The 20529-nt window shown below is 42.5% G+C and overlaps 1 protein-coding gene and 1 long non-coding RNA gene across 4 annotated transcripts; one reads left to right on the top strand and one right to left on the bottom strand.

The window, feature by feature from the left end:
• Window positions 1-1369: 1369 nt before the first annotated feature.
• LOC120644286 (plant UBX domain-containing protein 11-like) lies at window positions 1370-11967 on the bottom strand. 3 transcript variants are annotated; one of them, XM_039920882.1, is made up of 10 exons: window positions 10600-10758; window positions 9365-9464; window positions 7323-7375; window positions 7132-7213; window positions 5366-5431; window positions 5206-5273; window positions 3255-3461; window positions 2647-3157; window positions 1945-2181; window positions 1370-1795 (listed from the first exon to the last, which is right to left on the bottom strand). In XM_039920882.1, exons 1-10 carry the CDS (start codon window positions 10741-10743, stop codon window positions 1725-1727), a joined length of 1539 nt encoding a protein of 512 aa, XP_039776816.1. In that variant the 5' UTR covers window positions 10744-10758; the 3' UTR covers window positions 1370-1724. The 3 variants fall into 3 exon arrangements, with proteins under 3 accessions (XP_039776816.1, XP_039776817.1, XP_039776818.1); XM_039920883.1 differs by lacking the exon at window positions 10600-10758 and adding an exon at window positions 10141-10274; XM_039920884.1 differs by lacking the exon at window positions 10600-10758 and adding an exon at window positions 11778-11967 and having other exon boundaries at window positions 1381-1795.
• A 42-nt stretch (window positions 11968-12009) lies between these two features.
• On the top strand, window positions 12010-12990 carry LOC120644287. Its single transcript, XR_005663572.1, has 3 exons — window positions 12010-12406; window positions 12481-12597; window positions 12674-12990. It is a non-coding gene; the product is annotated as an uncharacterized LOC120644287 (long non-coding RNA).
• The last annotated feature ends 7539 nt before the right edge of the window (window positions 12991-20529 follow it).

Genomic DNA, 20529 nt, shown 5'->3' with positions numbered 1-20529 from the left:
ACGTTTATAGAGTAGTAATTAATCTTTACTCAAACTCATTATGCAAGTTGGGTTTGTCACTTTTGTTCTTTGCCATTTTTCATATAGAAACTTGGTTTATTCATTACTATTACTAGGAAGGGTTTGTGGTGCTGAAAATTTTACACAGTGCAGCAAACTTAAATATGAACTTGCAGTAAAAATTACAGCGAAAAATAGTAAGGAATCTAGACATGAAAAATAACTTAACCTGATTACTCTAATATAAAGATTGAATTATTCAGAGCAATATACAACAGTTCTGGTGCTCAAAATTTTGAGTGTTCTAAACATGCTGGGCATCTTACTGTAGATTTTTCAGAATTGTTCTACGCAAACACCAGCAGTAAAAATTTATGCAAACTTAAATCATATATAGCAAGACTAAAATCTACAGAGACTTCCAGGGGTTTTCGGAGTCTCAAAATTTTACCAGAGCCTATTCTAAGCATGAACATGCATCAAAATATCAGCATTTATATAGTACAGAAACTATCTATTTTATTTTAGGTTTACTAAACCATGCAAAATTATTATAACGGCGCTCGCAGGAGCAGGACGGGTCATAACATAAACAGGCTAGATGAAGAAGAGCTGCAACGGCAAAAATGGATTACTAGGTTAAGGTTGGGGAAGAGCATCGCGGGCTATCATCTTGTCCTATTTCAGAGTTGTCCACCATGGCTTCGAGCCTCTGATGCGCGGTGAGCCAGCAATGGGAGTTGTAGCGGCCGCAACCGGCACTGTGAGGCCGCTCAGCGACACTTGTGAGGCAGACAGCAGCTGAGGTCGACGTGGAGTGGAGTGCGGCGGGGTGGTGCGGTGGTGCCTGTGCGGCGGGCCACAAGCGGCGGCTGGGGTTGAGACAGGAGAGAGTGGAGTGCAGCGGCTAGGGTGGAGGTGGATAAGTGGAGTGAGAGGGTTAGGATTTGAGGATAGATTCAATAATACATATAATAAGACAGTTTAATTGGATTTGGGTCAAATTCATAGGGCATATGGGCTAAAATGAGCAAGACACTTGGACTAGTTTTGTTTTTTTCTGCAGGTTTTTCTTACCCGCGGATAGATGGATATGGATAGTATACATTCACACCCATACCCACCATACCCAGTGTGTACAGAATTTTGCCCAATAAGTACCCACAGGTGGAATGAGACCCACCTTGTTGAGACCCACCTTGTTGTCGGGTAAAACCCGCCTGGTACTTTGATTTCGGGTACCTATTGCCATCCCTCGTGACAAATTGATAATAGGAAAAAGCTTCCGAACTCAACACCAAATCTAGAGCAGCCACGGTGTATGTCACGAGTGATGGCCAAGGCCAAAGCAAATGTGGTCCAAACAATATAACCAGGCAGTTCAGGTTTAATATCTGGCTATATATACCATGAAGTATTATCCACCGATTGTCCATATGTATAACCATTCCACAAAAGTAAACTTTACAAACAGGGATTAATTTCACCACTATATTCAACATAACAGATTCAGTAACCATGATGGCATTTGTTTTAGGTATCGTCACCAACTTTGATTCTGATAGTGTGCTGCTTTTTATTTCCGATCACCACCACCAAACTCTGTGGAGTTCCCATTCCAGAATACATTTCGATCATCAGATGGACCCTGGTCATCACTCCCCAGAGTGTGGACATTGGCACCAAATGGTCTGGACCGCCTTCGCAGCGTGTTTGCAGAGCTCTCATCTGTCAGCTTCTTGGCCCCTGTTACCAGGAAGAGGCCGGCGCTCACTCCAAGGACCAGATGGGCGGCCTGTTTCAGAGAGATATAAAGATAACCGCACATATCACAAATCACCGAACTACAAAGGTTTAAATGAAATGCCTATGCAATCATTCTAATTCCAAATCTTGATGGGACACGGGGCAGAATAAGAAAACATATACTAAGCTGCTACAGACCTTCATTTGGCTCTAGCTCTGGCCTTGACGTAGTAGGATTTCCCCTCAAGTAGGAGAGAGGATTCGCATAAGACATGATGGTTCGCAAGTAACCAAAATATCCCCCACCGCCTGAACTGTCACCAGCATAAGATGACGATGATTGAAGCCTTGATACCTGAACAGGCTGCCGATGTGGAACAACAATCATAGCATGACGGTTTTGAATACCCAGCTCGTATAGTGTGGTTTCCATATCTGAACAAGAATTTGGTCATCAATTTAACTAGATATCAAAAACTTCTGCAGTGATAAAAATAACAAAACAACTATACAAGAGATAAATCATACATTCAGGGAATATTCTGGAACTGATTGTCGTGTACAAGACAATATAGAAAAGAAAAAACAATATGCATGCTTGAAATGCAACTTTAGTATGCATTCGGTATTGTATTTAAATAGTTGGTTCCTGGGTATATTGCCAGATTAACTGTCTTCAAGGAAACAAAGCTGGAGAAGTTATTGGTCCTGGTTTTCTGTTTCTCTTTCTAGGTTCATCTGCACCCAGTCAAGTCAAGTTTCCTAAACAATGCTGAGGAACCAGAAAAAACTCTGCTAGCCTTGACAAATATGCCTACCAGATCACAAAAATGAGAATGAAAAATACTAAACACCTAATGTAAAAACGAATATCAAGTACTAGAACTGAAGATTCAGTACCTTGGTCAGAGAAAATTCTTTTTGGATAAACCAGAGAGAGATCATAAGAGCCAAGCCCACTGCCTTTGTTTTCATCCACAAAATTCTTCACTTTCCTTAAAACATCTTGTTTTGTCAATTTCATTTCCAGTCTATTTCCACTGGGCATTCGAATGCTAAGCTGAATATCATCTGATTTCACGGAACTAGAAACAGGTTCATCAGGGGCACTAGAAGTTACGCTATCTTGTTGCACAAGCAACTGGGTGGAAACGCCTCTAGAACTGCTTGTACTAGGAGTTGCCACCACAGGAACTGCAGCGCAAGTTCCATCATCTTTGTTCTTTCTTTTCAGAGATGGTGTAGAGTCTTCATCTTCTGGGTTGGCAGAACTACCCATGCTTACACTCCTTGAACTAATAGGCAAATCACATCCAACTTCAGTACATGCTGAATCTATCTTTTCAACAGCTATACCGCCTGGATCTGATTTTGATCCTTCGCCTTGTTTTTCATCTATCTCAACCAGTTCCTGAATAAGACATGTTTTATCATCTTAGCCCATGTACTATTTGGAATGAAACATCCATTACGTATAAAGGTCATATGGAATGAACAAAACAACTTACATCATGGTTGGTGGTACTAGGTAGTTGTGACACCAACTCAGCTGAATGAGCAACTCCACTGGCTCCAGAAATGTATGGCGCACTGGATGAAACAGAAGGATCTTCTGAAGTAGCAGAGCCTCCTTGTGGAAGCAAAGTAGTAGTAGTATTCACAGGTTCAGCATTTCTTGAAGCAAGCGATGCTGTCAACAAGGTTGCCGCTGTCTCCTACAACACACAAGTATACATCTTTTGCAGAACCTAGAGGTAGAGAAAAAAAAAACTGGAAAACAGACTAATGCAAACCATATGATGACCAATCATTATTTTTGTTTCTCAATGATATGCTTGTAGTGACATGCTTGCACACATGATGACGGCTAACTGATCATAGTTGAACAATGAAATATGGAAACTCTTTAATTGTAGCTGTTTGGGGGTCAATCCCTGACAGCTGCGAAACTGTATCAATTTCCTGACTAATAGAGGGTATTAGGCCAAATACTCTAAATTCAGATTATCCTGACAAACCCTAAATGAATTGCCTGATTTTTATGTATTATATAGAGCAAAATGATGTTACAAACTCGTCCAAACTGCAACCAACTTTTAACGCTTTGGCACTATTATACCTTACAATAATTCTATTTGTCACATAAAATGGTGCTAGATTCATCCTCAAAAGTTCTTCAGTACAACTGTTATAATATGTCTGCTAAGTAAATTATGAGACTATCCATGTCTTGAACAACTGACTGGAGGTAGTAAGTTGATAGCGAATGAATGTTCTGGCCCAAGCAAATGAAAAATCATCCAACTCTAAATGCACACCAGCAGTTTGAAGGCAAAATGGAAAGCTCTTTTGAGGGTGTTTGAAAATTTCGCCATCTTGATCATACGAGTGGCACAAAATTTTCCATTCTGGCCCACTTTCAGTGACTCAGATGGTCAAACGTGTCAGTGACACAGGTATTTGACACTAAGAGTGGTAGAAGACAAAATGCCCCTTTTCTGGGACAGAGAAATGTTTGAATCATCACCAAGTTTGTGAAACAGACAAAGGTACCAGGGTAAGCCTAGCATAGCGCCTTCTATTATCTATATGAGTATGTAACGCCTAGTCAATGTGAAAAAAACTAAAACCTTGTGGCGTCCTATGGCGCAAATGATAAACCTAGGATACGCCAAGGGTACAATTTTTTCCGTAACAAGGGTTTGAATCCCTCGCTTTCTGCCCCCTCAGATCATTTGGGATTTTAGAATTGTAAGGAATTCTGACCCCCGGATATATAAGAAATGAATCCAATATGTAAGGAAAAAATTCCCAAAATTTTTGGATTTTTTTACTCCTCGCGCCCAGGATTATGTCCTGGGTAATTAGATAAGAATCCAAAGACAAAGAAGGAAACAAAGAATGGCACCTCACAAACCATGAAATGACCCAAAAAGATAGATTCAAAGAGGTATCAAACTACACCTCACTCGAGGAGGGAACTAGCATGACATAGAGTTAACTAACTCACGTTAATTCTCAAGGCCTGTTAGTGTTCATGTTGTCATTGAGACCTATTATCTGCTATTATCTCAATGGAACCAAGTTAAATTGTATAACTTTGCAACTAATCATCAACTAGTAGTTATGACTATATAGTGATGTGTAGGACTTTAATTAAAAAAAAAGATTCAAAGGGACAAATTCCCAAGATTCGGTGCAAAGGGAGGAAAAATGAAAAATCTGGTATCATAAAGGAAATGCACAGGATTTGTCTGTAAACTCACAAGAAAAGAGTTGATTTTGAAAGTAAGGAAACCAGGAGTTGTCTTTCAAGAAGGTTTTATGGTGGCCCCATTTGATAAGGACAGACAGAACTTATACATGACTCAACTATCAGGTAATGCCTAGAGATACGTGATCAGTATCATGAAACATTTCTGGAACAGACTAGATGTAAAATATAAGAAGTTTCCATACCTGAAGATGAAGGGCAGCCCAAGCTTTCTCGATACTTTCTTTCATATTCTCAGAACTGATATGTCCCTCTATGAAAAGGACTCATATTAGCACTGACCTAAAAGTTGATACATAAGAAAGATGATCTTTTCAGTTTTGAGTTATGTTAGAGTCGCCATACCATGATTCCATAGCATAACTCCATTCAGTCCAATCACGGATATACTTGGCACAGACTTTTGGGGATCTGATTCAGATATTTAAGGATGAAACTGAAAAGATTAAATTAGAACACAAATGATCTTAGAAGATCCTAAGAGTCCCACAAATATTGTCATTAGTTTAGCTGTGGGACCTATTAACTGATTAACTAATTAGTTAAGTACCAAAATAGCTGCATTATAAGATGCAGTTTAGCATGCTAAACACTTCTCCAAGACGATGCAGCAAATCATATTAGAATCTTAACACTGCAAATGTTATCTCTCCAAAGTTCTATGGAATGCAGCTGACAAATGACAATATTTGACAGAGGTAAACAGCTAGATTTATCGTCGATCCAGATAGGGCAAAAGTTAACCAAGATAGATGCTACACAGACCAATGCTCTAAATGGAAAATAATGGACCAAATGAAGTTAATGGCACCTATAGTATTGAGATATCAAACCAGTTTCCCACATGATATTATGTCTATCCTTATAGCTGTCATTTAAAAGAATGGATTGGTAGTTGCTAGCTTCTCTATTTTGCCTCCTTACAAAGAAAACCACAACAAAAGGAGGAGAAATGCAAGGAAATTAAATTCATGTAATCAACTCCCAAAGAAATTATACTTAGTGCTCCCTCCATTGCATTCCTTCTAGGCAACAAGCCACCTCTCCCTTCCACGCTTACCCAAAAGATTTCTTCTAAATAAGAAACTAACCCATAAACAGTTGCTTGTGACCTCTTCGAACAGGTCCCAGCAGAACTCATGTATCATATTTTTGAACTTCAACTATAAAGTCTCTTCAAATCCCATGTCTTGAGATACTGGGGAATGCAAATTCTATATAACCATTATCATGCAAACACCCACACCTCCATGCTCCGTTGTTGGCACATTTGACATGGATGCACACTCTAGCACATCACATCACATTGTGTAAACCCAGAATCAAATGGCAGCTAACCTGATTTAGCCGTGTGTGCTTGGTGTAGGGTGGTTTGGACCTGAGATGGGATCATGGCATAGGCAATGGTACAGGCCCACATTAGCAATGCAGGATGGACTGGAGCTCCAGCTAGTGCGCTTATAAAAAAAACACGAAGAAAGGTCCAACACAAGCTGATACAGCAGTGCAGGCTTAGACAGTGATTACCCCCTCTGGTAGTGCAAATGAACCCGGTAGCAGCGTGAAGCTATATTGACTGCCAACTGGAGCATGTGTTATAATTATTTTTCCATTTCTACTGTCCACTCCAGGGTGTCAACAGAAGGTTTGTAATAAAGCATAATTTATTGGAATGCAAGGGCCGAAAAAAAATTCAAAAGAAACTGCAAATTGTCTGTTGGTAAACACTTTGATCCATTTTAATCTCTAGCATGCATGGTAACAAATATCACATTCTAACAGGTAAATCACTCAATCCAATGCAATGAGACTGACAGATTACTTTGCTAGCACTCCGCAGCTATTGACAGGAAAATTTGAAAAGTATGTCATGCCATGATAAGTTGGTCACAGTAGTTAAACATACATTGCAATATTAATAATAAGTCCTTCAAAAATAAACATATTAAAATATACATAAGTACATTTCATCTTTAGGGAGAAAGGCTCAGAAAATTTTATAAGTCAATATTATCATAGAATTGGTAGAGTATCAAACCAAGAGGGCATCATCTCGAATACAGTAAATCCGGAGCATACATCAACGTGTCAGAAGAAACATAAAAGGATACAGATAGCTGAAAACTGGGATGCATCAACATTGCCTTGTTTGAGATGCAAGAAGATGCAGCATCTTCCTATCACTTCTACCACCTGACAGTAGAAAAAGAACACAAATACATGAGCAAAGTGATAACATTGATACGTAATTGCCACAGTTGAAATGCTGCTGAAACTTCTAATAACAGTTCAAAATACCTACATTTTCATCGACCAGTGTTGACTGTTCCAAACTACTCGAAGCCTCATCTTCTCCTGAAATTGAGCAAAGATATGCTATCCAATCAACAGGCTGGACTGATCACAAACCACTGTGACTTAGAGAATTATATGTATATTGTCTAGCAGGCAACTTTGTTAAAGCGAAAACTGCAAAGGAAGCAGGAGAAGGAAACTACAGCAACATAATAACTTGAGCCGGGCATAGATAATAATAAGCAAAAAGTGTATTTTTCATCGTTGAAGTATTACAAAAGTGTGGCAATCATCCCTCATGTTTCATTTGGTGCAAATCAACCCATTAACTAAGTAAGCTGGTGCATTTATCATCCCCACCTTAGTTTAACAATTGTTTAGTGCAATCTAATGATGGTTTATACCATACAATCATTTGACTAATCTCCGCTTAGCAATGTAATATGCTGAGTTGAGGATATAAAGTCTGAAAAATCAGTAAATTCTCTAAATTGGGTACCCCATAAAAATTTTATCCGAAAAATTAACTTAACCGATTCACATCGAATTATTATAGCGATTGGCTTAACATTAGACATGGTTAAGCCATGATTAGTAAGATAATTACATGACCTAAACCAATATTATATGACACTAAACCATTGTTAAATTATGGTGGGGATGATAAATGCACCATTTTATTTAGTTAAGGGGTTGATTTGCACAAAATGCAACATGAGGGTTGAATGTTACACTTTTGCAATACTTAAGGGATGAAAAATGCATTCTTTCCTAATAATAAAATGAAAGACCATGCCAACACAAAATCAACTTCAAGTCCAGTCAACTTTCAACTGCGCATGAAAAAAATGTGTACCACTAAAACCTGAACCACAATAGTATATCTTATTATTTTTGACATACTAGACACTAACGATTTCAAGGGGGAAAATGCCATGTCAATGTCATACATGGCAGTATTTTTTATCGGTTACAGGTTGTCAACAAAAGAAAAATACAATAGAAAACATTGTTTTTAAGGCGGCAAGGCGAGCTGTGGCGAGCCACTCATTCAAGTCGCCTAGGCGACGCCTAGGGAGCATAAGGCGTGGCAAGGCGACGCCATATGCTTATTAAAAACTTCAAAGCAGGAGCATGGTTTAGGGATAAAAAGGAAAATGAAGAAACAAAAAAGGCCCAGCCCAGCCCATAAAAACCCTCCCCAACTATCGTGAGCTGAACCTGCTCTGCTACAGGTGCCTCTTCTTCCTCCCGATGCTGCTCCTCTCCAACCTCCAGGTGCCTCTTCTCCCTCTCAATCCTGATCTCCATGTCCACTCCTGGAGCTGCCTCCATCCATATCTCCCCTCCATTTCCTCACTGCTGCTGCCACCCCCTTCTAAATCTCCCCTCTCCTTCCTCACTGCTGCTGCCGCTCCGCTTCTAGATCCCCATGCAAGATCCCCTGCTGCTGCCCTTTAAGAGCCAGAATCGAAGGGAATGGAAGCAGAAATGGGTCTCGTTAACCTTGCCTGGTCCTCGTCCAGTTCTTCCTCTCTCTCCTCCCTCCCCTGCTCTCTCATTTTGCTGATTTTGGTCGCGGCGTCCAGGACGCCCAGGGTTTTTCAAGCGCCTAGACGCCTAGGCAACGACTAGGCGACGCCTTAAAAACCATGATAGAAAATTGTTTCAGATGGTTGAAAAGAAAGGTAACTTTATCTCAGTTTCAATAAAACAAATTAAGCTAGGTTAATGCCCACCAGACATGGGTATACTCACATAGCTTATGAAAACAATTACAGAGAGGTACCTCAGGAAATATGGCTGATCTAGTAATATGTATACAAGAAGGAAACAAGATTAGAGTTTGACAAAAACAACTAACAAAGTATTTAATTAATTTGACCTAATTAAAAAATAAAAAGAATATAAAAGGTGTTAACTACCAATCCTCCTATTCGCGTAGGCTTAACATGGATATTACCTTTCATCATTAGGCTATCAATAAGAGAATGGCAGAAATATTTTTAAGAAGTTACAAAGATAGCATAGGAGTGGAGGAGAAATCACCTGATATGTAGACTACAAAGAGCTTTTTCTGCCTTCTTGATTGATTAATTGCATCAGGAATAGATCCTTTGTATGTCAGCGAATTAATTGTTCTCTCCATCTGAAGTTAGAAAGATAAAGTGCATCAATACATGGATAATATACTGAATCATTCATATATATTATATACCGACCAACTATAGTTCACAAGGGAGAGCAGATTACAAGGATTATAACCAAGAACAAGAACCGGGATCTTCAGCAAGTCATTGGCTTTTCTTGTTATGAGAGGCAATTTAATTGAATAGTTTGATGAGTGACATGCTTTCTCCCTTTCTATGTACATATCCCATCCAATATTTTATCATGAGCATGTCCAATAACAATATAACAACAAGAATGTTCATAGAGAATTAAAAGCATAATTTTCTGAAAACAAAAGCCCCACACAATAGTTAATACAAGCGAAACATATTTTTGACATAAGAAACACATAAATGAAATCTGGAATCAGGATGCTAAAAAGCCACACCAGGCATCAGCGTGACTATCCTGACAGCAGATCATTTTTTGGCGAACTTGAATTTTATGTTTTCAGAAACCTTCTTTGACATGATAAAGTAACAAAGGGGTACGTAGAGAAGAAAACAGCAAAAATAATCAGGGATTTCTATGAACAATCAAGCGCTTGATTGCAAAAGGGAAAACTCTGCCACCAAGTTATTGCAAGAATATATACTGATTCACCATCACCGTTAAAAAGAACAAATAGAACAACAAGAAGCGCTGCAACAAACCTGACAACCCACGCACCGCCAGACTGCAAAATAGCAATACAAATCCGTATCACGCGCAGACATGAGCCCCCTGCCCCTACCCAGTCAACCAAAAAGACCTATCAACTTCCGAGAATTCGAATTAATCAGCCAGATGTTTCGTGCTAAGAAACAACCGGACGGAAGTAACCAGAATGCTCAGTAGCAGCAGCTGGATGCAGTTCCAAATATTGCCCCCCCCCCCCCCCGCCCCCCCGGACAACCGCGCACCAACGAAGCGCAGTACCAATTTCCGAGATCGCCAATCCACGCAGCTAATCATCTCAAGAAACAAACCCCGCAGGTGAGTAGTGAAACCCCGCCTCAGGCTAGTCTATTCTAATCCAGGAACAAAGAGGAGGAGGCGCCCAGGAACCGGACAACTGATAGGCTGCATAAGGATGGAGAAGAGTGGAACTGAATCAGTGAGGGCGGACTCACCACACAAGGCCGATCCGGATCCCAAGTCGCGGCGGCGGAGAAAGATGACGACGACGACAGGGTGGGGGAGCAGGGAGCAGCGGTCGGCGGAGTAACCTCCTGAGAAGTCCTCGTGTTGCATTCCCTTTTTTTTTGATTTTTCATCGTTACGATTCTTGAATATTTCTCACGCATCCTGCGATTGTAGCATTCGGAACGATAGGGTGTGGGGTAGTGAAATATTTACACGAGGCAGTGGCGCGGGGCCCATGTGTGGTTTCGGGATGTTGAGGTGCGAGGATAGGAGGAAGGAGTAGGGCTAGTATGTCGGATGCGATCGGGGTAGTGAAATATTTACAAGAGGCAGTGGCGCGGGGCCCACGTGTGGTTTCGGGATGTCGAGGTGCGAGGATAAAAGGAAGGAGTAGGGCTAGTATGTCGGATGCGTTCATACCAGCACTAAAGCATCGGATCCCATCAGTACTCCGAAGTTAAGCGTGCTTGGACGAGTTGCATTCCTTTTTTTTATTTTTCGTCATTACGATTCTTGAATATTTCCCGCGCATCGTGCGATTGTAGCATTCCGAACGATAGGGTGCGGGGTAGTGAAATATTTATAAGAGGCAGTGGCGCGGGGCCCACATGAAGGGAAAACTCTGCCACCAAGTTATTGCAAGAATATATACTGATTCACCATCACCGTTAAAAAGAACAAACAGAACAACAAGAAGCGCTGCAACAAACCTGACAACCCACGCACCGCCAGACTGCAAAATAGCAATACAAATCCGTATCACGCGCAGACATGAGCCCCCTGCCCCTACCCAGTCAACCAAAAAGACATATCAACTTCCGAGAATTCGAATTAATCAGCCAGATGTTTCGTGCTAAGAAACAACCGGACGGAAGTAACCAGAATGCTCAGTAGCAGCAGCTGGATGCAGTTCCAAATATTGGCCCCCCGCCCCCCGGACAACCGCGCACCAACGAAGCGCAGTACCAATTTCCGAGATCGCCAATCCACGCAGCTAATCATCTCAAGAAACGAACCCCGCAGGTGAGTAGTGAAACCCCGCCTTAGGCTAGTCTATTCTAATCCAGGAACAAAGAGGAGGAGGCGCCCAGGAACCGGACGGAACTGATAGGCTGCATAAGGATGGAGAAGAGGAGTGGAACTGAATCAGTGAGGGCAGACTCACCACACGAGGCCGATCCGGATCCCGAGTCGCAGCGGCGGAGAAAGACGACGACGACAGGGTGGGGGAGCAGGGAGCAGCGGTCGGCGGAGTAGGCGAGGTCCTCCGACGAGGGGAAGAATCGTTCGGATCTAATCGGCTAGTCGACGGCGGGTTGCAGGCTCAGGGAGGATTGGTTGGGTCGGGCTGGGCTAGGGTTTGGGTTTGGGCCTGAAACAAAAGGCTGACCGCAATCTGCTCTGCTGCCTTATAAACCTGGGTCATTGGGCTCATTGCGCCTTCCGAGACCCAGCGGTTTTTTTATTTTTTTATTTTTTATTTTCGTTTTTTACAAAAATATATTTTTGTTTTCAAAATTTACAGGAATATACCCCGGCCGCCCCGCTGCCGGGCGGCCGGGACCTGGTCGCCCCGCTGCAGGGCGGCAGGGGCTTTTCTGCAAAAAATTTCCCGGAGAATTTACGCTGAAGCCCTTGGAGGACCGGTCGCCCGACAGCGTTGCGACCGCCTCCCAGAGGCCGCCGGCCCTCATTTGCTTCACCAAAAATATGTGGTGCATATTTTTTTTTGCTTATGTTTCAAGGAACCCAGTTTACCTCTATGACACCAGCCACCAGCTGCAGGGACTTTAGGTAAGTATGTGGTGCATAATTTTTTTTGCTTATGTTTTATAGTCGAATGCTCATACATTACTATTTACACTTAGGATCACAACAGTTCACCAGAGCGGGGCCTTCTTCGTATCACCCTATGCCGCCACCAGGAGGATATCAAGGAGTTTATTCCTATCCACCACCACCACCACCACCACCTCCAACACAGGGTACGTACAATCATTTGTACGGAATTGCATTCACATATTTAACATTGCTTAAAAAAATGTTTTTTGTGATCCGTAGGGTGGACAACAACGAGGCCTCCTTCGACAACTTTACACGGTTGTTTGCTACGCCTGCCCAGGACGATGATCCCAACTTGCATACACCTCTAGCTCAGTTACGCCGTCCTGCCAGAGACGTGAGGCCACCGGACCGTCATAGCTACCCTACAGATCACGTACCAGCACAACGTAAGAGAGGTCGGCACGGTAGGGGTGGTTAGTTGTTGCCACTTGTTTCTCTATTATTATTAGGGACATGTCGTCTTGGTTTTCATATTTTGTACTCAAACTTCGTTTATGCTACCTTGCAATGCAAGTACATTTTTGCAGTACCAATGAACTGTTAGACCATTATATGTTATATGAATAGTATTACGACAAACCGAGAATTTTTTTCTGAATTTTTGGTGAAGCAAACGAGAGCCGGCGGCCTCGGGGAGCCTGCCGCCCCGCTGCTGGGCGGCCTGGGGGCCGGCCGCCCCGCTGTTGGGCGACCGGTCCTCCAGGGGCTTCAGCGCAAATTCTCTGCAAAAGTTTTTGCAGAAAAGCTCCTGCCGCCCCGCAGCGGGGCGACCAGGTCCCGGCCGCCCGGCAGCGGGGCGGCCGGGGTATATTCCTGTAAATTTTTAAAACGAAAATATATTTTTGTAAAAAACGAAAATAAAAAATATAAAAATATAAAAACCGCCCGAGACCCATGCATTTCACTCTCCAGCATCGGTCGGTAACGAAAAAGTCTAGCGGCCTCTCTGGAACCCTCTCGCCCATCTACAGTTGAGAGAGGCGTGCCCTCTCGCCCATCTACATCTACATCTATAGTTGAGAGAGGCGACAAGAAGGGATCCGGTCTCCCCGGCAGGGCCGGCAGTCTTCCTCACCTCTGATGGCCCATGGGGTTTCGCAAGGTGGTGGAGACCGCGGGTCTCCTGCCGGTCGGTGGTAGTTCTAATAGATCTAGGGTTTGTTTCCCGGTGGCACGGTCGAGGCGGCGGTGACGGCGGCGCCTTCGTGGAATAAGGTCCTCTCCGGTTCGTCCTCGCCCCGTTGGTGTTGCACTCCGACGCCGACGGCAAACCGGTGAAGGTAGGGTTCCGTTGGTGAACTCACTGTACAGGAGTCTAGGCCTGGAGCTTTGCCGTCTTCTGCGGCGGGACTGCCGGCGCTTTGCTTCAAGGTTGCAGAGCAGGCTTTGGGGTTCGCGGATGGAGGGGCCAAGCTCGTATTTCCCTCGACAACGGCTGTTGTAGACGGCGAGCAGTGGTCCTGGATCAGAGGAGCTCGGGGTGCGGCCCCGGTCGATTGGCTTTCAGCGATGCCTTTATCTCATCCGCGTGGGTGAGTGCCTACTGCGACTACTCAAAGCCTTGTGGCGATAGGGTCCCTCCTAATCTGGTGGACAAGACGGCGAACTGGCGACTCCGGTGGTGTCCGCCGGCGGCCGGCGGGAGCTGGTTCTGGAGGATTCAAGGTGCAGATGGTCCTAGGGGCTTGTTTGTAATTTTGTTGTTTGCTACGGGTATATTAGCAAGAAACCTGCTGTCTGTATCTTTTTGGTTATTTGTATGCGTCTTTGTACGGTTTCCTTAACATCAATACAGGTATGGCTTGATAAAAAAAAAGTCTAGCTGCGAAAGGACCTGTAGCCTAGTGGTAATAAGAGTCTCGGTAGCACCTGAGGTCCTGAGTTTGACTTCCTATAGAAGCGAATATTTTGGGATTTAACGGTATTGTGCATTCAGTGGTATGTGACGTTCCCATCGACAGCGAAGCGCCTATGGTGACTTCGTCAATCTTGAGTATTTGCCGGCTCAGTCTTCGAAGATGCTCATAGGGGTAGGGTTTGCGTACGTGTGTTCATAAGGGTGTGAGTGTGCGTGCGTTGTGAGTGTCTTAGTTGTCCTATGTAATCTAAAAAAAAGTCGAAAAAGTCTAGCTAGCATGTAAATGGTACGGATATTTTTCAACCGTATTTGAATTCGATCCGGTCTGGAAGAGTTTTTATCTGTACGAATCTAATTCCTGGTATTCAATATTCATAACCGATTCGTATCCGATTATTAAAAAGTTATATTTTTATGAGTCAATATCCATTGCAAATTTATCTGGCAAAAACTAACATTATTTTTATCCAACTCTGTATTCAAACAAAAATATAAAAAATTATGATATTAGTAATATCTGTCCGTATTCGATCCGTTTACATCCTTAAGTCTAACCACCAACCGGTCGCTAGATCTTAAGACCGCACAACCCGCACTACATGTCTACGGCCTGTTAAAGCATCACAGGCTACATCCATCCTCGTAACACGATCCATATCCGCACGTTCTCCACCCTAGTATAGTGGGCTCCGGAGCAAGTTTTGGGCAAAAAATTTTTTATCTTCTTCATACAATCTCTATTTCGACAATCGATTGCAATATTGTGTTCTAGATGATAAGATGAACAAAATTAGATCCCACTTGTATATATTTTAGTGATTTTTTGCACAAACTTGTGTGTAAATTTAAGTTTGATGGTTGTTAAAGAAATTTCTACAATATACATACACAAGTCGTTATGTATAGTTAGAGATGAAAACGGTCGGGGAAAACTCCTAAACCATTCCCACAACCACATTTTTTGACCAGGAACAGGATCGGGAATGGGAATGTCAGACGGGAAAACGAAATCAGTATTACGGGATATCGGGAACGAAAGAGTTCAATCGGGAATATACCAATTATGATCGGGAATCGGGAAGTCAAGATGGGAATATAAGAAGGCCTAAACAGCCATAGAGGAAGACCTTCATATTACATAGCACAATTCCAGAATGGTAACTGATCACAAGTTCCAGAATAGCAGCAGCGAGCTAGCAACATCCAACGACCAACAAACCAATTGGCAACAGTAGGCAGTAGGCAGTAGGCAAAGGCTGATTTTACATATCACATAGCAACAGACCAAGCAGTAGGCATCACGCCATCACACACATACGGTGGCAGCAGCAGTAGACCAGCAAGTCAGGCCCTGTTTGGTTTGTTTGCGATAGGAAGTATTGCAAACTTGACCAATAATTAGGGGTATTAAATAAAGGTAATTTATAAAACTAATTTCACAAATTTGCTCTACTTCGCGAGACGAATCTAATGAGGCATTTGACCGCACGATTAGAGGTTAGTTACTGTAGTATTACTGTATCCAATCATCGATTAATTACCGTCATTAGATTCGTCGCGAAAAGTTACACTCATCCGTGAAAAGGTTTTGCAAATAAACTTTGTTTAGTACTCTATGCATGCAAGATTCTCTTTTTGCAATAGGTGCGATAGGTGGAACCAAACAGGGCCTCAATGCCCAAGTCTGAAATCCCCAACTCCCAGCAGCGGCGGCGGCATCTGTGTCAGCACTGCGGCAGGAGAAGGCGAGTAGTCAAGCATGAGTTAAGCCGGCGGTGGTGGGCCTGGGTGCAGCGGCAACCTAGGAGCGACAGGACTAGGGGATGCATGTGACAGTCCAGGTTTTATGGTCTAAAAACACCCCTTTAAAATAAAACTTTTGTGTTTTAAAATTTAAACCATGATTTCTATAGCAAGGGTATTTTTGTAATTTTGGAAAAGTACAAAGTTCTTTTTACAAAATCATTTTGCAAAAGACAAAATTTCAAATTTTGTGAGGGGTTAAAATGCATATTTTATTTTTCACTTTTACCCTCATAAAAAGATGTATTTATACTTAAAACTACCCTTGCAATTTGAAAAATAAAATTGTGTTCTTTTGCATTTTAAAGGAATTGGCGGATTTCAAAATATTTCAAAATCTTTTGATCTAGAGAAAATTTGTACAACATGAAAGTTCTGTCTTGAAAAACTGAACAACTATCGTTTTGGGCACTTTTTCATTTGAGCCCTAGTTCAGCGGGAAATTTTAGTTTTTAGATAGCCCCCTGAACTTTTCACTTTTTACAAATAAGTCCCCATCTTCATCTTCTACCTCCAGCCCACCGTTGCTCGCGCCACGCCGCTCCGACCTCCCCTGCAGCCCGCCACCTCACCGGCCGCCCCTGGGGAATAGGCACCACCGCTGAAACTCACCCACAGCCCCTGACGAGTTCATCTCCCCCCTGGCATACTCATCCTCAACTTCCTCGGCCTATAAATTGGCCAGTCACCCCTCCTTTACCGTCATCCACCGCTGCCGCTCTCTTCCAACTCCAGCGAACCCTCGATCCATCACCACAGCACCGCCTCGACTCCCACAACCCTCTAACAAGCTTCACCATGTCCCAGTGAAGCTCTCCAGCCACTCAAACCCACCGTGCCTCCACCGGAGCACCGCCACCCGCTGCTACCGCCGCCGGCGAGCACTGGCCGCCGCGGACAGCTCGCCCAGACCACCTCGAGCCCCAAAAATACCACCCACAGGTACGGTTCGCCATCCTCTCCCTTTTCCCCTTTCCTCCCGCGCCGCCAGCCCGTCCGTCGCCGGAATCAAGATTGGCCAGGACCTCCCCTGCCACCGGTCATGGCCTGGATCTGATTGCGTTGATTGGAAAAGCAATAAGGTCTTTTCTGCAAAATTCCAGAAACCCTTTCATATTTTTCTTGTGAACTTTCAAAATTCATAGAAATTCGTAAAAAAAATAGAAAAATGTGAAATTAATTTTGTTGTGTTCCTTTTGACTAGATCTACAACTTTGGCTACTAAAGTTTGTATGAAACTTTATGTTGTGTGCTCTAGTTTAATTGTTAGCATATGAGTTATTTATTTATATCTTTTTAACCCTAGCCTTGTTATGCTTGATTTTTGAACCATGTAATCTATGTGTTATGTATGTTCTTGTATAAAATTTTTGGCTCAAATGCTTGATTTTTGCTTGTTATTTCATGTGATTTATTTATTTCTAGCCTATGCTCTTTTTATTTTATTAAAGCATGTTTTTGTTAATTTTCTTAGGGTCATCTTTTTTCCATGGGCTCTACTAATCACAAGTAGCTTATGATAATTTTTGGGATAATTTTTTCATTGTTTAGCTTGAGTTTTGGATTTATGTTTCAGTTTTAAGGTTAATTCATACATGCTAGTATTGTTTTTGCTAGAATAAGCTCCATGTTTAGACTTGATTCATATAGATGATCTTTCCTTTTCAATTTTGAGTTTTTGTTTGATTTAAAGCCCTAGTTGTTAAATTTCTTTTGAATTCAAATTATAGATTTGAACTCAACCCACTCCATGTTCCTAATTTAAGGTTTGTTAATTGATGTCTTAGATGAAAATAAACCCTATCTTGGTTGCCATGTGAATGTAACCATGTTGCTCTAGTTGATTAATCTTTGTAAAGTATTACTCCACCAATGTTTGCCTAGTTTATGTTAAATAGTTGAATGCAAGGCCATGCCATGTTTGCATTAAAATTTAAGTTGTTTGACTTCTTTTGATTTCAAACTCTTGATTTAAATAAAATCACTCTATATTGCTTGAAGTAGCGAACTTGGTTATTTTATGGAGTTCGTTGTGTTTACTTTTACTCTATAAACAATTGCCCAGTAAAGTAACACTTTAAGCTTGGTCTTAAATGTTTACTTTATTGGTTTTCAACTTTTTAGTGAAGGAAAGCTATACTCAAGCACTTCACTAATTTTCAAGTCCTGCATTGCATATAGAAACGATATCGCTAGTCGACGGAACGTACGAACTATTCCAGGAACCAGGCGGGGATATTTTCGAAGTCCAAGTCAATGTTACAGAAGATAACGAAGACCTAAACATGAACCCGAAGTCCAAGAGTGAACTGCATGAAGTCCAACCAACATCGCAGAATTAACTGAAGCCCTGAATTCAGATTCGGAAGAGCTAAAGCTTATTGACTCTATAGATACCAATAAAGGCAAGCCCCGGTGCATAATCCCAGTATTTTAAATTATGCAACTTATTTTACTTGTGCAATTAAGTTATTGGAGTTGATTGGAAATCAAGATGCATAATCTTAGATACCTATTGGTTGAACACTAGATTTGAGTCCGAAATAGCTGCTATGCTAATAGGACCGGTAAAAGTCGAGTGATTGCCTGTCACTCACGAGAATTATAGGAGTTGATTGTTTACTTTCTGCAATCACTATAAGGACCATGGACGGATTTGGTTACAAGCTTCATATTGAAATCCGTCTGTGTTGATGAATTTTGATAAGGCCGCAGTGTGTGGTAGCGGTGGTTAAGCGTTTGAACGTACAAGCCACATGCCGTAAATATGGTACCGGCAAGTCTAGTAACTGATCGGCCCAGTAAATGGACATACCTTCCACTCTCTCTTAGAGATAGGAAAGAAAATAAAATGAAAGATAAGTTATGTTGCACAACACAAAAACAACCACGACTGCAGAGAGGGTCGGGCTCGCTGTAGTCGGGGAGAGTGGCTCTGTCCATGAACCGGAATGAGAAGCAAATGGTTGCTTGGGAGTGACTCGTCAGTGCTCCGAGTGTGTGTGCTAGGTTTATCCTTGCAAGGTGGAAATTCGATTCAAAATCGTCTGTTTCTCGCGGAAATTGAGATTGCTTGATCCCTTTGCCACATAGAGTAAGAAGTGGAACATTTATGATTCATAATATGGTTGAATGCAAATATATCTTCTACCATGTTTGTGTAGATAGGTGCTTACCTAGACTGGTTAATCCAACTAGAATTTGAAAGCTAAAATTTGAAAGTAAGGATCTACTCTTTGTTGCTTTTCGGCAAAAGAAACCCCAGAGCCTTCATAAGCTCTGCATGTCTAGCTAAAGGGCTGTTATATACCCTTAGTCGGGTAAGCCTTGCTGAGTATTAGTATACTCAGTCTTGATTTTGACTTTGTTTTCAGGAAATCTTGGGAATACTTGGTGAGATTGACGTCATGTACGGGCTTCATCATGATGTCATATATCGACGCTAGTTATTGTTTTCTTTTCTGTTGTTTATAAACTCTGAAGAACTTATCTACTTTCAAATTCTGAGGTACCCTATCTAAATTTTCAAACTCAGTTTATAATAACTTTTACTATTGAAGTTGATGTTATAAAATTTTGATTATTGTAATCTCTGGGCTCACCTTCGAGTGAGGTATGTTGTTTCGATCCGAAATACAGTGGTTTTATCGGGATTTTACCCGACAGACTGTCAGATTACTCCATTGAAGTGTGTGCAGATGATAGTTAGGGCACTTTAACTGGATTAATTTTGGCGGTTCTGCCACAATGCAGTGGCAGATGACGAGCGTGGGTGGCGGCGGTCTGGGGCGACAGGCCTGGGGTGGCCGCGGCTTGGGGGCTTGTGGCACGCGGCGACCTGGCCGCCTATGCGGCGTCGCAAACAGAGAGAGTCGAGAGAGGTGAGACGAGAGTGAGAGGCTAGGGTTTTTTTAGAGCAGAGAGAGGCTAGGGTTTAGCAGGGGGTTTGGCCCCTGCGACGCACGGCGTGCGAGACGGGGGCGCAGGTGGGCTGGGCTGGGCTGAGAAAACGAGCGCGGGCTGAATGCGAGGTTTGACAAGATAAATACGGGAACTTACCGTGAGAACATTCCTGGCTCGAAATGGGAACCGTAAAAATGGTAGGAAAAACATGCCAACCGTTTTTCCTCCCGCAACCGTCGGGTTTTCCAAGATTTTTTTTCGTTTCCTATTTTTCCTGCTAATATGGTATCCGATCGGTTTACATGGTATACAGCGCCACTCGGAATGGAATTTTTCCGTTCCCACTTTCATCCCTAATATAGTGGCAACTTATGTGCATGGCCACTGCCAAGCGCCTCCACAAAATGCCTACATGGCTCTCACCCTCTCTCCAACGGCCCTTCATTCCTTATGGACTTCCACTTCGAGACCCATCTTGTATCTGCAAAGTGGCCTTGATTTGACCCAA

This window comes from Panicum virgatum, chromosome 8K, assembly GCF_016808335.1.
Source record: "Panicum virgatum strain AP13 chromosome 8K, P.virgatum_v5, whole genome shotgun sequence".
Classification (NCBI taxonomy): Eukaryota; Viridiplantae; Streptophyta; class Magnoliopsida; order Poales; family Poaceae; genus Panicum; species Panicum virgatum.
The sequence above is the reverse complement of the archived record's forward strand: the minus strand, read 5'-3'. Positions and strand labels throughout refer to the sequence as shown.

What these genes read in the sequence shown, in the direction of transcription:
- LOC120644286 (XM_039920882.1), bottom strand. Translation starts at nt 10,743, where the DNA reads ATGAAAAATCAAAAAAAAAGGGAATGCAACACGAGGACTTCTCAGGAG. An exon ending in ATCCGGATCGGCCTTGTGTG is followed by an intron (nt 9,465 to 10,599) that starts GTGAGTCCGCCC and finishes TTCTAACTTCAG; the next exon opens with ATGGAGAGAACAATTAATTC. An exon ending in AAGAATTTTCTCTGACCAAG is followed by an intron (nt 2,182 to 2,646) that starts GTACTGAATCTT and finishes ATTCTTGTTCAG; the next exon opens with ATATGGAAACCACACTATAC.